Source organism: Arachis hypogaea, chromosome 11 (assembly GCF_003086295.3).
Source record: "Arachis hypogaea cultivar Tifrunner chromosome 11, arahy.Tifrunner.gnm2.J5K5, whole genome shotgun sequence".
NCBI lineage: Eukaryota > Viridiplantae > Streptophyta > Magnoliopsida > Fabales > Fabaceae > Arachis > Arachis hypogaea.
The window spans coordinates 144,438,771-144,456,477 of record NC_092046.1 but is presented as its reverse complement, the minus strand read 5'-3'; the positions used below and the strand labels follow the sequence as shown (position 1 = coordinate 144,456,477).

The window sequence follows — 17,707 nt, the reverse complement described above, 5'->3', positions numbered from 1 at the left end:
TTTAAACTTTATAAAATGCAATTTTTTTTCATAGACTCGTATTATCGAACTAATTGAAATCGATTTAGCATTAGTTCCATATAGATATAATTGTTGGTGTATTAAAATAATTGCATGGATTAGATTTATGCTATAGAATTCATGTTCAACTAAGTTATTTTTTTAAGTTTTTAAGATATTTTGAGAGAGATGAGAGAGAGAGGAAGAGAGCGAGTGTGGGTGGGAAACACAGGGAAGGGTAGAACGATAGGTCAGGTCAAGGATCCTAGGGTTTAGAATCGAGAGGAGTATCGACGATTGAAAAATGAGTCCTTCTCAATTTTTGTCGATAATCTCCCATCAGACATATCGAGGAGAGAGTTGTTCGAATTGTTTAACTGGACTGGACGTATAAACGACATCTACTTATCGAGAAAAGAAAAGAATGGTGGCCTATACATCTTTGCGTTCATACGATACACCACAAAAGGAGGGGCTTTGAAGGCTATCGTAGAGATGAATCGTATGAGATTGAGAGGTAAAGTTGTCTTTGTCGGGGAAGCTAAATATAGGAGAATGTCCGACGTAAAAGACGCGAAGAGGATCTCTCCACGAGCTAACACTCGAAACGCTATGGATAGACAGACGCCAGAAGAAAGAGGAGTGACTGAGAAAAACAAGGACAATCCCAACAAGGTTGTCACAAATGATACTATAGCTAAAGATCCACATGGCAACGGGTGGACGAAGAAGGTGGAAATAAAGGTGGCGAGCGAAAATCTGGTCTGGCTGCAGAGAAGCCTGGCTGGGGGAACAACGAAGGCGATTGATTTTAGAGTGCTGAAGGCATCGGTTGCGAGAAACTTCCCCCATGTGATCCAGGTGAGAGAAATGGGTGCGTATAAAGCACTGTTGACCTTTGACAGCCTCTTGAATGCAGAAGAGGCATACACCTTCAATATGAATGGCCTTTTGCAGTTGTTTCACAATGTGTGGAGATGGGACGAGTCAGAGAGAAGCGAAACGCGGAGAGTGTGGCTAGAGTGTTTTGGGGTACCTCTACATGCATGGTCGGTGGATACTTTTGGACGAATAGGCAGTCAATGGGGTGAGGTGGTTGGTTGTGATAACGCCACAGAATCGTGCTCCTCCTTCAGTGTCGGCCGTGTACAAATTGATACATGCGTAATGGACGTGATTAAAGAATAGGCCCATGTCACAATTGACACTAGTGGCTTTGATATATTGGTAAAGGAGGTAGGATGTGAAACATGTGGAGGAAATGTCAAGGTGGAAATAATGAAGGATGGTAAGGCTAGCAGTGCAGATCAGGCAGCAGAAGTGCTCGACGTGAGGCGTGAGGAGGTTGAAGACGAGGGTAGATTGGTAAATTCAGAAACAATTTTGAATGAGTGGAGTTATGATAATTTAAGGCACAATCAATCCAAGTTGGCAACTTATCAATCCATTAAACGTCATAATGAAGGCATGGCAGATTTTATGAGATATGATGAGGTAGATTCTGAAATGACTGTTACGTGGAATTATGACTGCAACAATTATGGGCCAGGAAGGGAAGACTCAAGTCGAGACAAGGGGTTACAAGCAAGGAAGGCCCTTATGGTTTATAAAAGCAATAATAGTGAGATGGGCCATGAAGAGCTGAGGCCCAAATGGAACAAGAAGACTTGTGATGCGGGTGAGGAACTTGGGCCTGCTGAGGAGTACACGGGTCGGGTCTGGCCTGGTCCGATCCAGCAGGGAGCGAAACAGAGTTCTGGGCGTGAGGAAGGGATCCGGGTGAAGCAGGGGAAAACAACGGCACCAGGAGAGCGAGGAGACCTGGGGGCTGCGACACCAACGCCTCGGGAAGCACAAACCGGATCTGATGAGGGACAACTCGCTGCAGCTATCTCAGAAACTGAGAATCAACCAGCCCGCAATAGGGGAGACGTTGGCTGGAAGAAGGGGATAACCCAGGCAGGAAGCCAGCGTTGCGCGGTGAAACAGGCAGGGCACGAGGGTCGGCCGGATGATCTCCATCGCTCCCGATGTGGTGGTGGGCTCGTGACTCGGGCGGACGGCCTAAGAGAAACCAGGCTGAAGGGATGTATGGTGGAGGAGGGAGGAGACAGTTTGAATTCTCATCTAGAAGGGGCTGATGGGCAGGGAGAAGTTGCAAGCAAGAAAGATGACAAACACAATCAGGGACATGCTGAAGTGATCGGAGAGCCTGGGCGGGATACGGAAGCTTATATGGAGAGCAACTTTCCAGTCCCTAACGAAGCAGACGGATATGAAGAAGATGAGGACGAACCGGAAGACGAAACTCAAGCCAATTACGCAGAGGCCAGTGACAATGAAGATTTAACATTGGAGGACCAGATGATAGAAAATAAAAGAACCTGGGAACTAGCAACGGAGTCAGGAGCTGTGCTGTATGACGAAGAAGAGGACATTATGGCGATCCTTCAACAACAGAACGAAGAAATTGCTCGTAAAAAAAAGTTGGCGAAAGAAACAGCAAAAGCGAGGCGGAGCAGACCCAAACCATACAAAAAGGTGTGTAATAATTTATTGAAATGATTTTTACATCTTGGAATATTAGGGGGTTGAGGGGGGGTGGTAAGATGAGGATGATAAAGGACTTGAAAAGGAAGTTTAGATTAAGCATGCTAGGACTGGTGGAGACGAAAAGACAGGTGGTGACTAAATTTGATGTACAAAAAAATTGGGGAAGTAGTTGTGCGAGATGGGATTTTGTGGAATCTAAGGGTGCATCTGGTGGGTTGCTGTTAATATGGGATGATGATTTTTTTAAATTAAGAATTAGCCACAAAGGGGAGAGATGGATATATGTTGAAGGGGAGCTGCTGCAATATAATTTTAACTGTGCTTTTATTCTGGTATATGGGGAGCATTCTAGACAAGAGAAACTGGTTGTATGGGAGGAGTTAAGCTACATAGCCGGCCTATGTCAGGTTCCCTGCTGTTTCATGGGGGATTTTAATGAGATTGTACAGGTGGAAGAAAGACGGGGTGCAGTTAGCTTATCCCTGTCAGCTGAAGACTTCAAGAGTTGGATAAATGACATGAATTTGGTGGACCTGCCGATTACAGACCGAAAGTTCACCTGGTTCAGAGGTAGTTCGTGCAGTCATATCGATAGGGTTTTGGTTAGCTTGGAATGGATTGAAAAATTTCCAGAGATTCGGTTACGTGGGGGTCCAAGGGGTTTGTCTGACCATTGCCCAATTATAGTGGAAGGAGTGAGACAGAGAGATGGTCCAAGGCCTTTCAGAAGTCTTGACTCGTGGTTTACACATGAAGGATTCCTGAGGATGGTCAAAGATGAATGGAGAGGTTTAAGTGAGACACAGTTCACAAAAAAATTAAAGGCTATGACAGCTCCTATTGGAAGATGGCATAAAGAAAATTTTGGGGACCTGGATAAGAAAATTTTGAAGTTTGAGGAAGAGATCAAGAAGATTGATGATATGGTGGGTGAGGGAGTTTATGATGGAACATTGGAGGCAAGAAGAAAAGCGTTAGTGTCTTGCTGTGAGAAGTGGTATGTAAGGAAGGAGCTACATTGGAAGCAGATGTCGAGATCTAGACATGCTAAGGATATTGATAAGAATACAAGGTATTTCCATAATCTAGCCTCCGCAAGAAGGAGAAACAACAGGATCGATGCGCTTCTCATTAATTGGAGAATGGTAAGGAACCAAGCTCGTATCATGATTGCGATTAGAAACTTTTACAAGAAGTTGTATCATCAGAAAGCGACTCCATTGGTGGGATTCAGGAACAGACTGGTGGAAATGATTGGTGAAGATGACGCTTTGGCTCTAGAGGTGCAACCGACTCTTGAGGAGATTAAAGAAGCGGTGTGGGATTGTGAATCAAGCAAGGCGTCGGGCAGTGATGGCTATAATATGAACTTTATAAAGAGGTGTTGGGCTGAAATTGGCTCTGATTTCACAGAGGCGGTGATGAATTTTTTCTTGACTTGCAAGCTACCGGCAGATGCGAACCTCACCTGGGCGGCATTGGCCCCGAAGTTCACTGGTGCAAAAGAAATTAAAGACCTGAGACCGATCAGTATGGTAGGTTGTGTGTATAAAGTCATATCCAAAATACTGGTAAGGAGGATGCGAGCAATCATGCCACGACTGGTTGGTGAGACTCAGAGTGCCTTTGTCAAAGGACGTAAGATTCATGACGGGGCCCTTATTGCTTGCGAAACTGTTCAATGGATGAAAGCGACGAAGAAGGAAGGGGTAATAATAAATCTAGATTTCCAGAAAGCATATGATAAAGTCAGATGGAGCTTTGTGGATCTTGTGCTGCAAAAGATGGGTTTTGGCCAAAGATGGAGGAATTGGATTATGGAGTGCGCAAGTACGAGCAGTATGTCAGTGTTGATAAATGGTTCGCCATCAAAGCCATTCAAGATGGAAAGAGGCTTGCGACAGGGGGATCCATTGTCTCCGTTCCTATTTGTTCTTGTTGCGGAAGTCATGCATCGGATGTTCAGGGAGGTGGTGAGAAATGGGCGACTTTCGCCGTTATTGGTGGGTAGAGATTACGTCGAGCTATCACATCTTCAGTTTGCGGATGATACTGTCCTGTTCTGTCCACCGGAAGAAGAAACCATAAAGAATTACAAGAGGATCCTGCGTTGCTTTGAGCTCATGTCAGGTCTGACTATTAATTTTGATAAGTCCAGCCTGATTCCTGTAAATTGTGACAGCCAGTGGATACAACGTATGTCTCGAGTGTTGGGCTGTAAGGTGGCCTCTCTTTCGGTGAAATACTTGGGGATTCAGTTAGGAGCGAACCCGAGATTGGTGAAGACTTGGAAGCCCATTATAGACAAGGTGGAGCAGAAACTGAGCGTGTGGAAGTCCAAGACCCTAAGTAAAGCTGGTAAGTTGGTACTGATTAAGTCTGTTTTGAATAGCCTGCCAGTCTATTATTTGAGTTTGTATAAGATGCCAAAGGCTGTTGCCGAAAAACTGATCTCCCTACAGAGAAGGTTCCTATGGAGTAAGGAGGATGGTAGACTTGGTATGGCCATGGTTAGGTGGGAGGTGGTTCAGACCCCCAAAAAGCTCGGAGGGCTAGGTGTTGGTGATTCCATGGTGCGTAACACAGCTCTTCTCTTTAAGTGGTGGTGGCGGTTTTCGAAGGAAGATTGCCCCTTATGGAAGAAGGTAGTATGCTCATGTAATAACCTCAACCCCAATGTGATGTTGTCATCTCAGGTGTTACCTACCCGGGGGGGCCATGGAAGGATATATGTCAGTTACAGTTCAAGGATCAACGACTGAAACAGAAAATGATCAACGGACTATCCATGGAGATTGGTGACGGAAGAGGAACTCGGTTCTGGGAGGATCTATGGTTACGTGGTGGGACCCTAAAAGATCTTTTTCCAAGGCTTTTCTCAGTTTCAAACCAAAGAGGATCCGTCATAGGGGATTGTGGGTTTTGGGACGGGTTAGAGTGGAGATGGAACTTCCAATGGAGGCGAGTGCTATTCCAATGGGAGTTAGACTTAGTCAACCAGTTGCATGAAACATTAAGACTGGTTAATTTAGTATATGGGAGGGAGGACAGAGTTGTGTGGAAATTTGATAAACAAGGTGTATTTTCTACTAACTCCTTTGTGCAGGCTATGCAGGTGGAAATGCTTCCAGAGGATATAGCGAGCTACAGCTTTACTAGGACAGTTTGAAAAGGTTTAGTCCTATCTAGAGTTGAATTGTTCATATGGTTTGTCTTGACTGGAAGGGTTAATACGAAGGAGAGGCTGAGTCGGCTGGGAGTGGTTAACCAGGAGGATACTGTCTGTGTGTTGTGTAATGAAAGTATTGAATCTGGATACCACTTATTTCTTGGTTGTGGATTCTCCTGGCAGGTGTGGTGTGCTTGGCTCTCTCTTGTTGGAAGACCATGGTCGTGCCCGGGAACGCTAAAGGAGCATTTTCAAAGTTGGACTGAGTTATCAACTAGTAAACAGGAGTGCAAGAGGTGGATGGTATGCTTCTTTACCATTATCTGGAACATTTGGCTGGAAAGGAATAAGCGGATTTTTCAAAATAAAGGAAAAGGGATTGAAGAGATCATCTACCAGTCCTCCATACACTACAAGGAGTGGATAGGTGTGGATCCCTTCTGTTGTTGATAGCAATGCCGAAGATGACAGCGGGGATTATTTAGTAGTTTTATAACGTACTCCTTTTTATAGTTGTGTCTGTTTGTTATATCTATGCTCCACTTGTTGTGTTGAGCTTCTCCTTTTAAAAAAAAAAAAAGAATTCATGTTCAACTAATACTTATAAAAAAAATTTTATATTTTTTGTAGTATATTTTTTTATATTATATAGTATTTTTTCTAATATTTTTGGCAAATATTTCACTAATATTTTTTTTAATATTTTTGGCAAATATTCCATAATTCTAATCAGCATGTTTCTAATTACTATGAGTCAATATATCAGGTACTAGTTCGAATCAGTCTAATTCGAACTAGTATGTGAGTTTGTGTGTGTAATTCGAATCATCCTGATTCGAATTAGTGTATGTAATTCGAATCAGGTTGATTCGAATTAGTGGATGTGTGCATGTGTAATTCGAATTAGACTAATTCAAATTACATAAAAATATCCTCTTAGTTGAACCCTGTAACGATTATTCGTTGAGTTGATTCACCTAATTTTTTGTCCAACTTAATTTATAGGTGATTTGTCCTAATTTTTATGAATGAAATTTTTTTTAATTATTTTTTTAAAGTTTAGGTGTAAACAAAAGAAATAAAATAATTTTTTTTAACTATTGCATAAAAAAACAATTGAGATAGAAATTTTTTTTTTCTTTCTAACTTATTTTGGATACCGTTCTGTATTGTCTAGCCCTTTCAAAAGTTCAAATCAAATGTTTAAAATTTTTGTTTTCCTTATAATTCCCGCATTTTTGTCCTCTAGTGTGTTAGATTATACAAAGTGAATGGCAAAACATAAATTGTGTCTTATACTTTTATGAATGTTTCCACAAGATAACTTGTGTCAACGAAGCAGAAGAAATAGAAAACTGTAAACATTAAATATTTATTTAGGTGAACTTTTAATAATTTTTTTTAAATTATTTTTAAAAAAATAAAATTAATTTTAGATTTAAATATTTTATACAAAAAAAATTTATTTATTAATTATATTTGAATACAATAATATAATAATATTATTTTATATTTTTATTATTAAAAATTTGTCAAACAAATTAAAAATTAAAAAATATATTTTTTATTAAAAAAATATTTTTTTATTAACTTAATGACTTCTAAACCAACACTAAAAACAATTCGTTTTTACTGAGCCATACATCACTATTCTGTTGTGTTTCGCGCACTGAATATAAGAAAAAGACATCAGGTAGCGTTACGCTTAAGAGCACCTCCAATGGTGAGTTCCTCTTTGACTTTTTTCTGACATATAGGAACTCTAACCATTGGAGGAGAGAAGGAGTGAGTTCCCGCACAAGGATCAAGGTAAGGGAGTCCCTCTAAGCAGGGACTCAAATTAACTAATAACAACTTGCCATTTGGCAAGTTATTATAAAAAAATAATAATATAAAATCTAAAATAATTAAATAATTAAATAATAATTAAATTAATAATAATTATAATAAAAATTATATTAAATAATTATATTTTTATTTAATTAATAATTTATATTAATTATTTAAATAATAATTAATTAGATTAAATAATTAAATTTTTATTTAATTAATTATTTATATTATAATTAATATTGAATATTATTTATATTATTATATTAAATTATAATTAATTAAATTTACTTACATTAAAAAATAAATTTAATTTTTATACCTTATAAAATAATTTTTAGTTGAGTTGGTTATTTTTATTTTTAAAATTTAAAATGCTAATGATATTATTAAAATTAGCAGTTGTAAACACAAAACTATAAATTAGTATAATCTCGAATTATATATTGTGTATTATTATTATATATGAATTTATTTAATATTAATATTTTTTAATAATGAATTATTTTTAAATTTATAAATTTAAATAATATTATTGAAAAAAATTAATTATATTAATTTTAAGTATTTTAATTAATTAATTAAGTGGGACCACAATAGAGACTAAAGTTAGTTCCTCCTAATGGAGAAAAAAGATGCTTTGAGTTCCTATTTATTGTTTATGACGCAAAAGCTGATGTGGAGTTACTTTTTATGACAGGTGGGCCATAAACAAGAACTGGGATGAGTTCCCTACTGGAGATGGTCTAAACAGCACTAAAAACGCTTGATTAATATTCTATATTCTATTATATAACACATCGCACGCTTAATAACAGCTATTAACGCGTTTTTAAACCCATTCTACTACAATCATGAAGAATATTACGATATCAACAAGGCGCAATCCTAAACCGTACAAAAAGATGTTAATGAAAGCCAACAAATGCTTGACTTGTTGCACATTAATAAAAACAACATTTAAGGAACTTTAGGCTCGTGCTATCAGTTTCAGAATCTCAGCAGCTTCCTTCAATCTCCTCTCTCTGTTATCTTTCATAACTGCACTAGCACTTCTACCATTTCTGCATTTCACAAAACAAAATAACATGTAACTAATTGAATTGAACTATTTCTCTAAAATCAGATTAGCATGCAATTATTATTTTTTCAATATCCTGACTTTAACAACACCTTTTCTCGTAAACTGCCTTTCTTTTAAGCTCATCAACGAGGTTGTGCAGTCGTTTAAGGAGGGCTGGGGACTTGAATACGGCTTGAACCCCAGAATGAGTTGAACAAATCTTCTTCATAAGTTCAGAGGCAATGAAGTATCCCTCCTCCTTATTCCTGGAACGTGTTACACAAGTTATATTATACACTAAGAAACGGCAAGTATAATCCTAGAACAGATTTCGAAAGCCTAGAAACTTTTGAGGATTGAAACCTTAGTAACTCCATGACAATTATTTGTACAGAGTTGTGTGTTTGGATCAGCACTTCCAGTAGATGAGGGTAGCGCCCAAGATTTCGTAGAGTTGAGAGAGCATGTTTTAGAACCTCCTGATCAGGTATACTCCTGCTGACTGATCGGATAAGCCCCAACAAGGTGTCAATTGCACCTGCAGCCACAAGTTCTTCACAGCATTTCTGAGAATGTTCTGTGGCCATATCTGTGAATGACACATACATGAATCAACAACGAAACAAGAATGTAAAATTTTAAAAGCAATGAAGTAATTGGGCTCTTATAACATTTGTGTTGCCCTATATATATTGTAAACTTTTCACATGTAGCACTCACCTAATGTAGAACAAGTATGCAGGACATCATTAAGACTTTTCATGTTAAGTAGCTCTGAAAGCGCTGCCAATAGTCTATTTATGAGACGCTTGCTATCATCTACATTTCTGGCAGACTCTTTCATTCTCAACCGCAAATCAAGTAGTTGCTTTGACTCTCTACGTGCAAGGTAACCTTTCCAGTGGGACTACAAAAATTGTAATTTTTTAAAAAGAGGAAAGAAACATGAATAAATCAGAACAAATTAATTGAAAAATGATAAACATTGTTGGTAACAATTAAGATGCTACCATACTTGGATGACAACAATTTGGTGTCTATGAAGAACGGCCTTTCGCATGGCTATCCATCCACGAATGCAAGATTGAATGGTAATGGCAGAGTTGGTCATATTTTTTTGTGTCAAGAACCTTTTCCACCATCGTTGCAATTTCACAACAGAAAACAAGAACAGTTTAAGTTGAATACTGCAACAGCCAACTGGACTTGAAATGGAATCAACAGGAATAGCTGCACGTAGACTGGAAGCACACCCTGCATTGTAATAACAAGAGAAGAGAAGTATGAAAATGTTAAACAACTCTATCAAGTAACTACTAGCTTTAACTAGAGAGAGAGTAAAAAACACTAGTAATTTGTCAACTGATTACCTAACAGCCGATTTCTAGTTATATGCCCCCTAACAAATCTCTGGATCTCCACTGCAGCATCTTCCTGGAAAACTCAAGCACGTAGTAACACACATTAAACACATACAAAAGGAAACCAAACACATAAATAAACAGACAGAATACCATACTTGGACAACAACAATTTGGTATCTGTAAATATTGGCTTTTCTCCTGGCCATCCACCCACGAGCACAGGACTGGATAATCATGGCATACTTATTTGCCAATTTATGGAACAAGAGACGCTTCCACCACCGCTGCAATTTCACAACTGAAGACAACAGTAGTTCAAGTTGAAAACTACAAACTCCAACCGGTCTTGAAATGCAACTAATAGGAATGAGAGCACGTAATGTAGAAGCACCACCTATATCATCAGAAGAGAGATAGTACAGTAAGTAAATGCCAAACTACAACTAAATCCAGCAAAAATTAGCTACACAAAACATGCATTAGTAACCTAATAGCCGATTTCAAGCTAAATCCCCCCTGATAAAACGCTGGATCTCCAACACAGCATCTTTTTGACAATTGAGAACCTTTTGGCATGCCATGCTTCGTATAATACACTGGATCTTCACTGCAGCATCTCTTTTGAGCAAGAAGTCCCGTTTCACCAGCCAACAACCGGCAATGCCTCTATAATTATTCAAAGAAAGTAGAAGTTAATAAAATATTCAACACCACCACCACAAAACACATGACATTTATCCAAAATTCAGAAAAATCACAAGAATAGCAATTTCACACAATAATGCTATGCATTCTCTGCCCTGCACCAAACTAGAAAGCCGTTCAAATTAAAACCAGGCATAATCAAAAGAATATGAGCCAATGTCTTACTTGAATGTCAACAATGTGATTCTTGCGTGCACAAGCTTCTTTCCGTGCAATCCATCCACGCAAGAATGCCTGAATGAAAGTAGCTGCTCTTGATGTGACTTTTAAGTGCTGTAAAGCCTTCACACATCTCCACATTCGGAAATAAGATTGAACTTTTATGGTAGCTTTAACATGATTTAAAAATCTTTTTCTTAAAAACCACCTACGGAAATTACTTTGAATTTTAGTTGCAAGAAGATGCTGCTTCTGGCAGGTTGACTTGCAGCATCTGTAATTCTTCCAAGCAAGCTGAATAGTAACAGCTGCATTTGTATGAAGATCAAGTGTAATGTTCTGTTGGGCTAAATTCATAGCTTTCTCTTTTAGATCAAGCTCAAAAATATATCTATATCGTGCCATCCAACCACGGACAAATTTCTGAATAGTAATGGCAGCAGTCACAGGATCTAGTGTCCTGACAGAAGGACATCTACTGCATCCTTGCTGCTGCCTGCAATAGAGCCAACTCCTCACAGCTTGCTGTATTAGCTTTGCAGATCTCTTCAGCCTCACTAAAGAATGCCTATGAACAAAAAGCATGGCATATCTCCTATACGTTTGAGAATGCCTCAATACGTCTGCCAGAGTGAACAAGGATAAAACACCAATAAGTGACTGGCCAAAATACAAATAAATGTTTGATACTAGTTGATAAAGCATATACCACATGAAAAGTCACAGGCTTGACTGGTGGTGTATGCCACACAGACCAACTCCTGCCTTGCCCTCATCCATGCTCTGAAAACCGATTGCAAAAAGGTGACAGCATTTATCATCGTGTGAAACTTACTACGAGTGATAAATCCCCGGAAACGTGATTGTATTACTTTTGCAGCATATTCTGAAAATATTGAGTAGCGATTGTCACCAAGAGAAAAGACACATCAAGAAGACATGCGTTGCAAGAAAATAGAACAGGTGAACAAGCAACAATGTGCAAAAGTGGAAATGAACTAACTATGCTTTCCATGTCAAACACTCAAATCAAAGAAGTCTATACTTTCCCAGTCCAAAAAAAGGTTTTAGCCTAAGTTTCTAAGCCTTCTTCAATTCCAACGAAATTGAATCAGCATTTAAGGAAAGGATGATGAATGAACTACCATTACCATTTCTGAGAAATTTCAGGAACAAGTATCTATGAAGTAACGAACTAATGAACCTTTTGAGTGTTACAATAGCAGTAAACGTATGAATGGTGACATAGTAGCAACGTAAAGAACCGTGTAGTCATGTTCGTTACCCCTTTTAGTATCAGTGCCAGATTCAATGGTCCTGGATCTCTGCAAATTAGAAAAATCTGGTTTCCTGATACAGTTTCTTTCAGCCATATCCTGCCACCAAGCCTGGATGGCCTTGAATTTTCTTGCAGCATCTATCATGATAATCACAATAATTTGATCAAAAATTTATATAAAATACAATAAACAACCACCACAGAATAAAGAAAGATAAGTAAATATTAATATCTTCAATAAGGTTCTAAAATTGCTTTGGACACTGTTTCTTACTCAGCCAACTAACATGCAATGAAAGAACTACAAATCGGAGGATCATCTATACTTTAAAGATGAAGCCTATTTAACATTAGTTGATCTTATTTTCTTACCTCTATTCTTGATACTAGAGTTGTGTGAATCCAACTTATACATCTATCCTATGGATTGTTCCATTAGTAGTTTATTTATACAAAACAAGAAATATAAATAAATCCAAAGCATACAAACAAAAAGGTCACACAATTAGAGAGAAAACAAGAAACCTTCATTGCCTTGTACATATGAATCATCTGGATTTTGTACTGATTCAGAACTTGAAAGGCACTGCACCATCCTCAAATGTCTGCGGTTTGCACTTTGGCAATCATAGCCTAGGAGCTTATGGAAATTTAATTGATCCTGGAAAGAAACAAAGAAAGGGAAAAGGAATACATCACTTTGACAAATCCCAGAGAACAACAATAATAAGATCCATAATCGTTGTCCATTTTACCACATTTTTCTTGACAAATAATTGGCTTGCTAGGAAGACCAACAATATCACCACACTTCGATCACTGCGAGCACCATTATATTGAAGTAGCTCACTTATCTGAAGTACCTGTAGAATAAAATTCCCAAATTGCTTATATCACCTTCTGGTCTACAGTTAATATTCATGCATGAATAAGTAAACTTTTTCCCCTTGAGGTTAGACTATCACAATATTTGTGGATTTTTAGATACCAAAGTTATCCATCTAATGTTAGATATGCAAAAGCTGAATCTTTGACCCTCACAAAAGGGAGTCCTTTGGGCAAATTTTTATTACATGAACTTGCAAAGTAAATGTAAGACAATTATAGAATAAGAATATATAAGTTTTTATTGATGCCAGCTGAATGGGGTTTTCAATGTGTTATAAATTAGGGTACTATTACCTCTGGAAAATTCCCAAGTATTGTAGTCAACTTCTGGGATAATATAAAATTGTACAATGCATCTGAGTATTCATCAACTGACATTACTGATGCCTTGTTACTTTTCATATTAACTTCCTGCAAAAAGCATAAAATATCAACTTAATGAAGAAAAGATCACACCATGTTCCGCAGCAACCTAAACATGTTCAAGACCTTCAATGAGCAGGAATTATGGAATTTCTTCTGGAAGTAATAATCAAGTAAGCACCAGATAGCTTTGCCATCAACAAGGGAATGAAAACTGTCAATTCCACAACCATAATTTTCACAAACGGCCTGCAGAAAAAAAATTGAGACAAGGTGAATTCGAATATATCAAAATTAAACATTATTATTTAAGTGTATATCACCATCTCACAAAGTTCAATTGCATGATCTGATTCTCATGCAAGGGGATAGAAATATATATGAAACATAGTGTGGCAGACCAAGTATCACAAAATAAATTTCTTTAAAGCATACACACCAAACCAACACAATGTCATTTATCAGTCTATATCCACTGATGAAATATTACCGGATGAACTTGTGAACAAGATAACCAAAATGTAATGAATCTAGAAAATTGCCGCCCCTTTCTCTAATCAGTCCCTACGAGTTCTCATATGATACTGTAGTTTTGAATGGTGTAATAATTAGTAGAAAAAAGCATGAAGCCAAGAAAAATGGTTAAATAGAGAGTAGGAGTCTCCCATTCGGTTTCCAAACAAAATTATATAGGATATATGAAGGTATCCTATGATGGTACCTGAATCCAATTCAATAGCATCTCCAGAGAAGTCGAATTTGCACTGTTTATGAGATCCTGGGACATGAAGTAATAATAAAATCTTAAGAATAATTAAACATCAGCTTAAAAGATAAATGCAGCAAAGAAATGCTAGTTGATAACAAATTCAAAACATGAAACTGATACCATGCCGATTCCTCGAATTTTGGAAATTTCCCCCACCAAACTTGTTTTGTCAACCAAAAGCGGTAGCTGCATGCCATATGACATGGAAAATTACATTGCTGTTTTAGTTTAGACTTTCATAGTTGTAAATTCTCAGCAAATAAAATTATGGAAATTTAATGAACCAGGTATAATAGAACTGCTACCTGCAAGTGAACAAACATATTCCAGAGCAAGGAAAGTGTAAGTTCTTTATCACCACTAACAATGTCATCGGCTAAAATCATCATGCCATCTTCATCATGTAGGGACACACTAGCTTGTTTAAGATATTGAAGGGCAAGAACACAGTTTGCTAAATTTTTCTTACGAGTATCTGAGGGAACTACAATTTTCTGTCAATACAATGATGATGCATCATTATTCATAACCAATGGCATTATCCATAGAGCAACGGCATTGGAAGTTTCAAATAAGCCAATACAATTTCCAACATATAGAGTGAGTAAAATTAAATCTGACTAACCATCAGGATAGAGGGATTATGTTGCAAGAGCTGAATAGCCCGACACAGTTTCACTCCATCTTGGAGATCAACGAATAAATCTCTGACACTGAAATCATATCCAACAAGATGACCCTACAAAATCACAGAGCAGTCAGATAAAACAAAATAACACATCTTGAAGTCAATATAACAACCATAATCACACTAATCAGTTGTGGTCCCAAAAGATTAAAGTGCTGCATCTATTATAATCATATAATGCACCCAAATGATGTTGCCCCCATGCAGGTGGAAGTGCAAGTGCCCGCACATACACAATCCCAGTAGCAGACAACTTCACAATCAGACAAAAAAGCATAGCACTTGGAAGAATATCTCACCTGTTGATGAGATACTTTGTAACCTAAAATCAACAAGTGTGCTAAAAGGTTTCCTTCTCCATGCATTACATCAGATGATAGAAATTCTAATTTCCAACCAAAAAGAGAGAAAGGTCAACCTACAATGAAAACGCCCGTTACAGATATATCAATAGAAAATGCAACCAAAGCATCCAAGAGGACTTGCCATGAATCAGTTGACTACTCGATCTAATCCAAGACTCTGCTCTGAATAATAAAGGGGAACCCCCATCTAATCCGTCAATGCCATACTCAAGCGGGAGGCAACTTTGACATTTAGCTTTATCCAAGACAAGCACAAGGAGTAGTATCCGCTTCAAAATGACATTCCCCAAATTCTCATAGTACCTTGCCCTATACACGCCTTCAACCATTTTGTTATAAGAGAATGCTTTAGCTAGACCCTCATGTGAAAAGAATAGCTTGTCAATGAGCATTTTCAGATACTTGACATCTTGATCAGAATCAACATCTTCACTTGACAGCAAGGAATCACCACCGAAAATTATATACAGTCCAATTCGCAGCCAAATTGGATTATAACACATAAGGATTCCTATGGCCTTATTTTTCAACCCAACATCCGTTACTATAGGGCAATGTGCCTTCATGCTCAGCCTTTCGCCATCAATTGTCTGAGAAACAAAGAAGCAGAGGAAATTCAGACAAAGCTCATTTGCTTTTCATTCAGAGCCTACTTCATTTGAAGTTCAGTTAATTATCCCCTTTCTAGTGTGTTTCTATTAGTTTATTTGAAGTTCACAACAACTATAATCAAGAGCTAGCTGATAAAACAAACCTTTGTGACTAGACTCATGACTTCAAAAATCTCCTTACAACTCCCAAGGCTCAGATAAACCCTCATTCGCTGCTTCAAATATTCAAAGCTGCACACATCTTTCAGAGAATCGCTCAAAGAAGAGAACACCAAATTTGGGAGCTCAAGTGCGGCATTCTCATTGCCAGCACGATACTCGTTCCTGGACCATGTCTTTCTCTGCCTCTTGGGAGTTCGCCAAGATGAATCGACCCCAACCGAGATCCCAGGGCCACTGTCCCTCTTTCCCTTGGGGGCTGGCATGGTGGTAGTTCCATCTCCTACGGGGACACCGGCGATGGACAAGTCGCAACCGCAGGAGGCTGGGTTTTGGAGGAGGAAGTTGAGCCATACGGTGATGGATTTGGCTAGGGATTTAAGGGACTGCTCCTTCTTGACTTGGGCCTTTCTGGAAGATTGTGCCTGCTCAACTTGGAAGGCCTTGAGCTTCCTGGCTGCGGCGGCTACTGATTTCTTCGTGGGAGGAGCAAGGGAGGGGCGACGACGGGAAGCAGAGGCGGAGGAGGAGGAGAAGCGAGGGGTTAATTTGGAGGCAGTGAAGAATTTGGTGTTTGGAGTTTCGACGGTAGGGTTGACGGAGGGGCGTTTGGGGGTTCTGAAGTTGGTGATGTCGTTCAGCAGTGAGGATGAAGATTGGCGAGGGAACGGAGATGGAAAAGGAGCTTCGTCGCCATCCATTGTCGGAAACTGGAAAATGTGAAAATGAAAGAAGGTTCCGTTAGGTTCGATCTTTTATTGCTTTTTGAGTTTTGAATTTAAAATCGCGACTGAAGGCGGGTAAATTCTGGTGGTAGCCGTTGGAGGAGGAGGATTCTGGTGGTAGCCGTTCATCTTTTAAGCCCAGTAATGATGTGGATAAATTGGGCCTATCTGGGCTGAATTGGAGATAGAGTCGGCCCAATAAATATTTTGTGGCATGCTAATGGAGTCAAATGCTGTAAAAATAGTAGTGCATATAAACTAAATTGAGTTGGTCTAGTGGTTAATTCACTAATCTGTTTAAATAAGTATTAGAGTTTGAATTTCGCCTTGTACATACAGCAAGTAATGCATATAGAGCTATAGGCTAATAATAGTGTGGTAGAGAGAAGCATCAATTTGCGCGTTCTGTTATTTCTATTTCATAATTAGTTAAACAAACAGTAATTAATAGACAGACCTAATACGATTTTTATTTTATAAAATAACTTCATTTTTTTTGTTTTACCTTTGGATTAGTTGAAAAAACCAATAAGAAATTTTCGCAGCTCATTAATTTTTAACTGTTTTTTATATTCGTTAAAATATTTTGATTAAAAGTAAATGATAATTAATTTAAAGATATAAATATGATTATTAAATAGAAAATACGAAGAAAAAAACTAGATAAAGAATATTGTAACGTAGTTAAAAGGGTAAAAAATTTGATTATGGATTTATTATTAGTGTTTTAGTTAGAAATGGGTGCAGTAACTATATTTACAAATTGGTGGGGTGTCACATGAAAGCTTCAACACGCGGGAGACGTGTTGAATGCAGCACGTGAGGAACATGATTGTCACGTGGCGAAGTCTGGTTGCATGAGATTGCAGCACATGGGGGGGAGGCGTATTACACGCAGCAAACTGTCATTGGCTGATGAATCAACACGTGGGGGGCGTGTTGAGTGCTCCCCTCTATATAAGGCAAAGCTGGTATTATTTTCATTGCGAGGAAGAGTGTTCTTTGATTGTGTTGCTA

The 17,707-nt window shown here is 38.2% G+C and overlaps 1 protein-coding gene across 1 annotated transcript; it reads right to left on the bottom strand.

Moving 5' to 3' along the window:
• Window positions 1-8,318: 8,318 nt before the first annotated feature.
• On the bottom strand, window positions 8,319-16,702 carry LOC112723260 (uncharacterized). Its single transcript, XM_029289996.2, has 22 exons — window positions 15,950-16,702; window positions 15,317-15,785; window positions 15,130-15,215; window positions 14,768-14,881; window positions 14,448-14,636; window positions 14,263-14,328; window positions 14,095-14,151; window positions 13,500-13,622; window positions 13,305-13,421; window positions 12,878-12,985; window positions 12,648-12,783; window positions 12,129-12,260; window positions 11,553-11,729; window positions 10,850-11,466; window positions 10,447-10,645; window positions 10,135-10,373; window positions 9,986-10,049; window positions 9,631-9,869; window positions 9,336-9,522; window positions 8,979-9,204; window positions 8,726-8,881; window positions 8,319-8,616 (listed from the first exon to the last, which is right to left on the bottom strand). The coding sequence occupies exons 1-22, from the start codon at window positions 16,664-16,666 to the stop codon at window positions 8,523-8,525; spliced, it is 4,512 nt and encodes a 1,503-aa protein (XP_029145829.1). The 5' UTR covers window positions 16,667-16,702; the 3' UTR covers window positions 8,319-8,522.
• Between the last annotated feature and the right edge of the window lie 1,005 nt (window positions 16,703-17,707).

Bases quoted from the DNA above. Each gene is read 5' to 3' on its own strand.
- LOC112723260 (XM_029289996.2), bottom strand. From the start codon at position 16,666: ATGGATGGCGACGAAGCTCCTTTTCCATCTCCGTTCCCTCGCCAATCT. The intron at 14,637-14,767 runs GTTAGTCAGATT...TTGTATTGACAG, and splicing joins ATAATCCCTCTATCCTGATG to AAAATTGTAGTTCCCTCAGA. The intron at 14,152-14,262 runs GTATCAGTTTCA...TTCATGTCCCAG, and splicing joins AAATTCGAGGAATCGGCATG to GATCTCATAAACAGTGCAAA.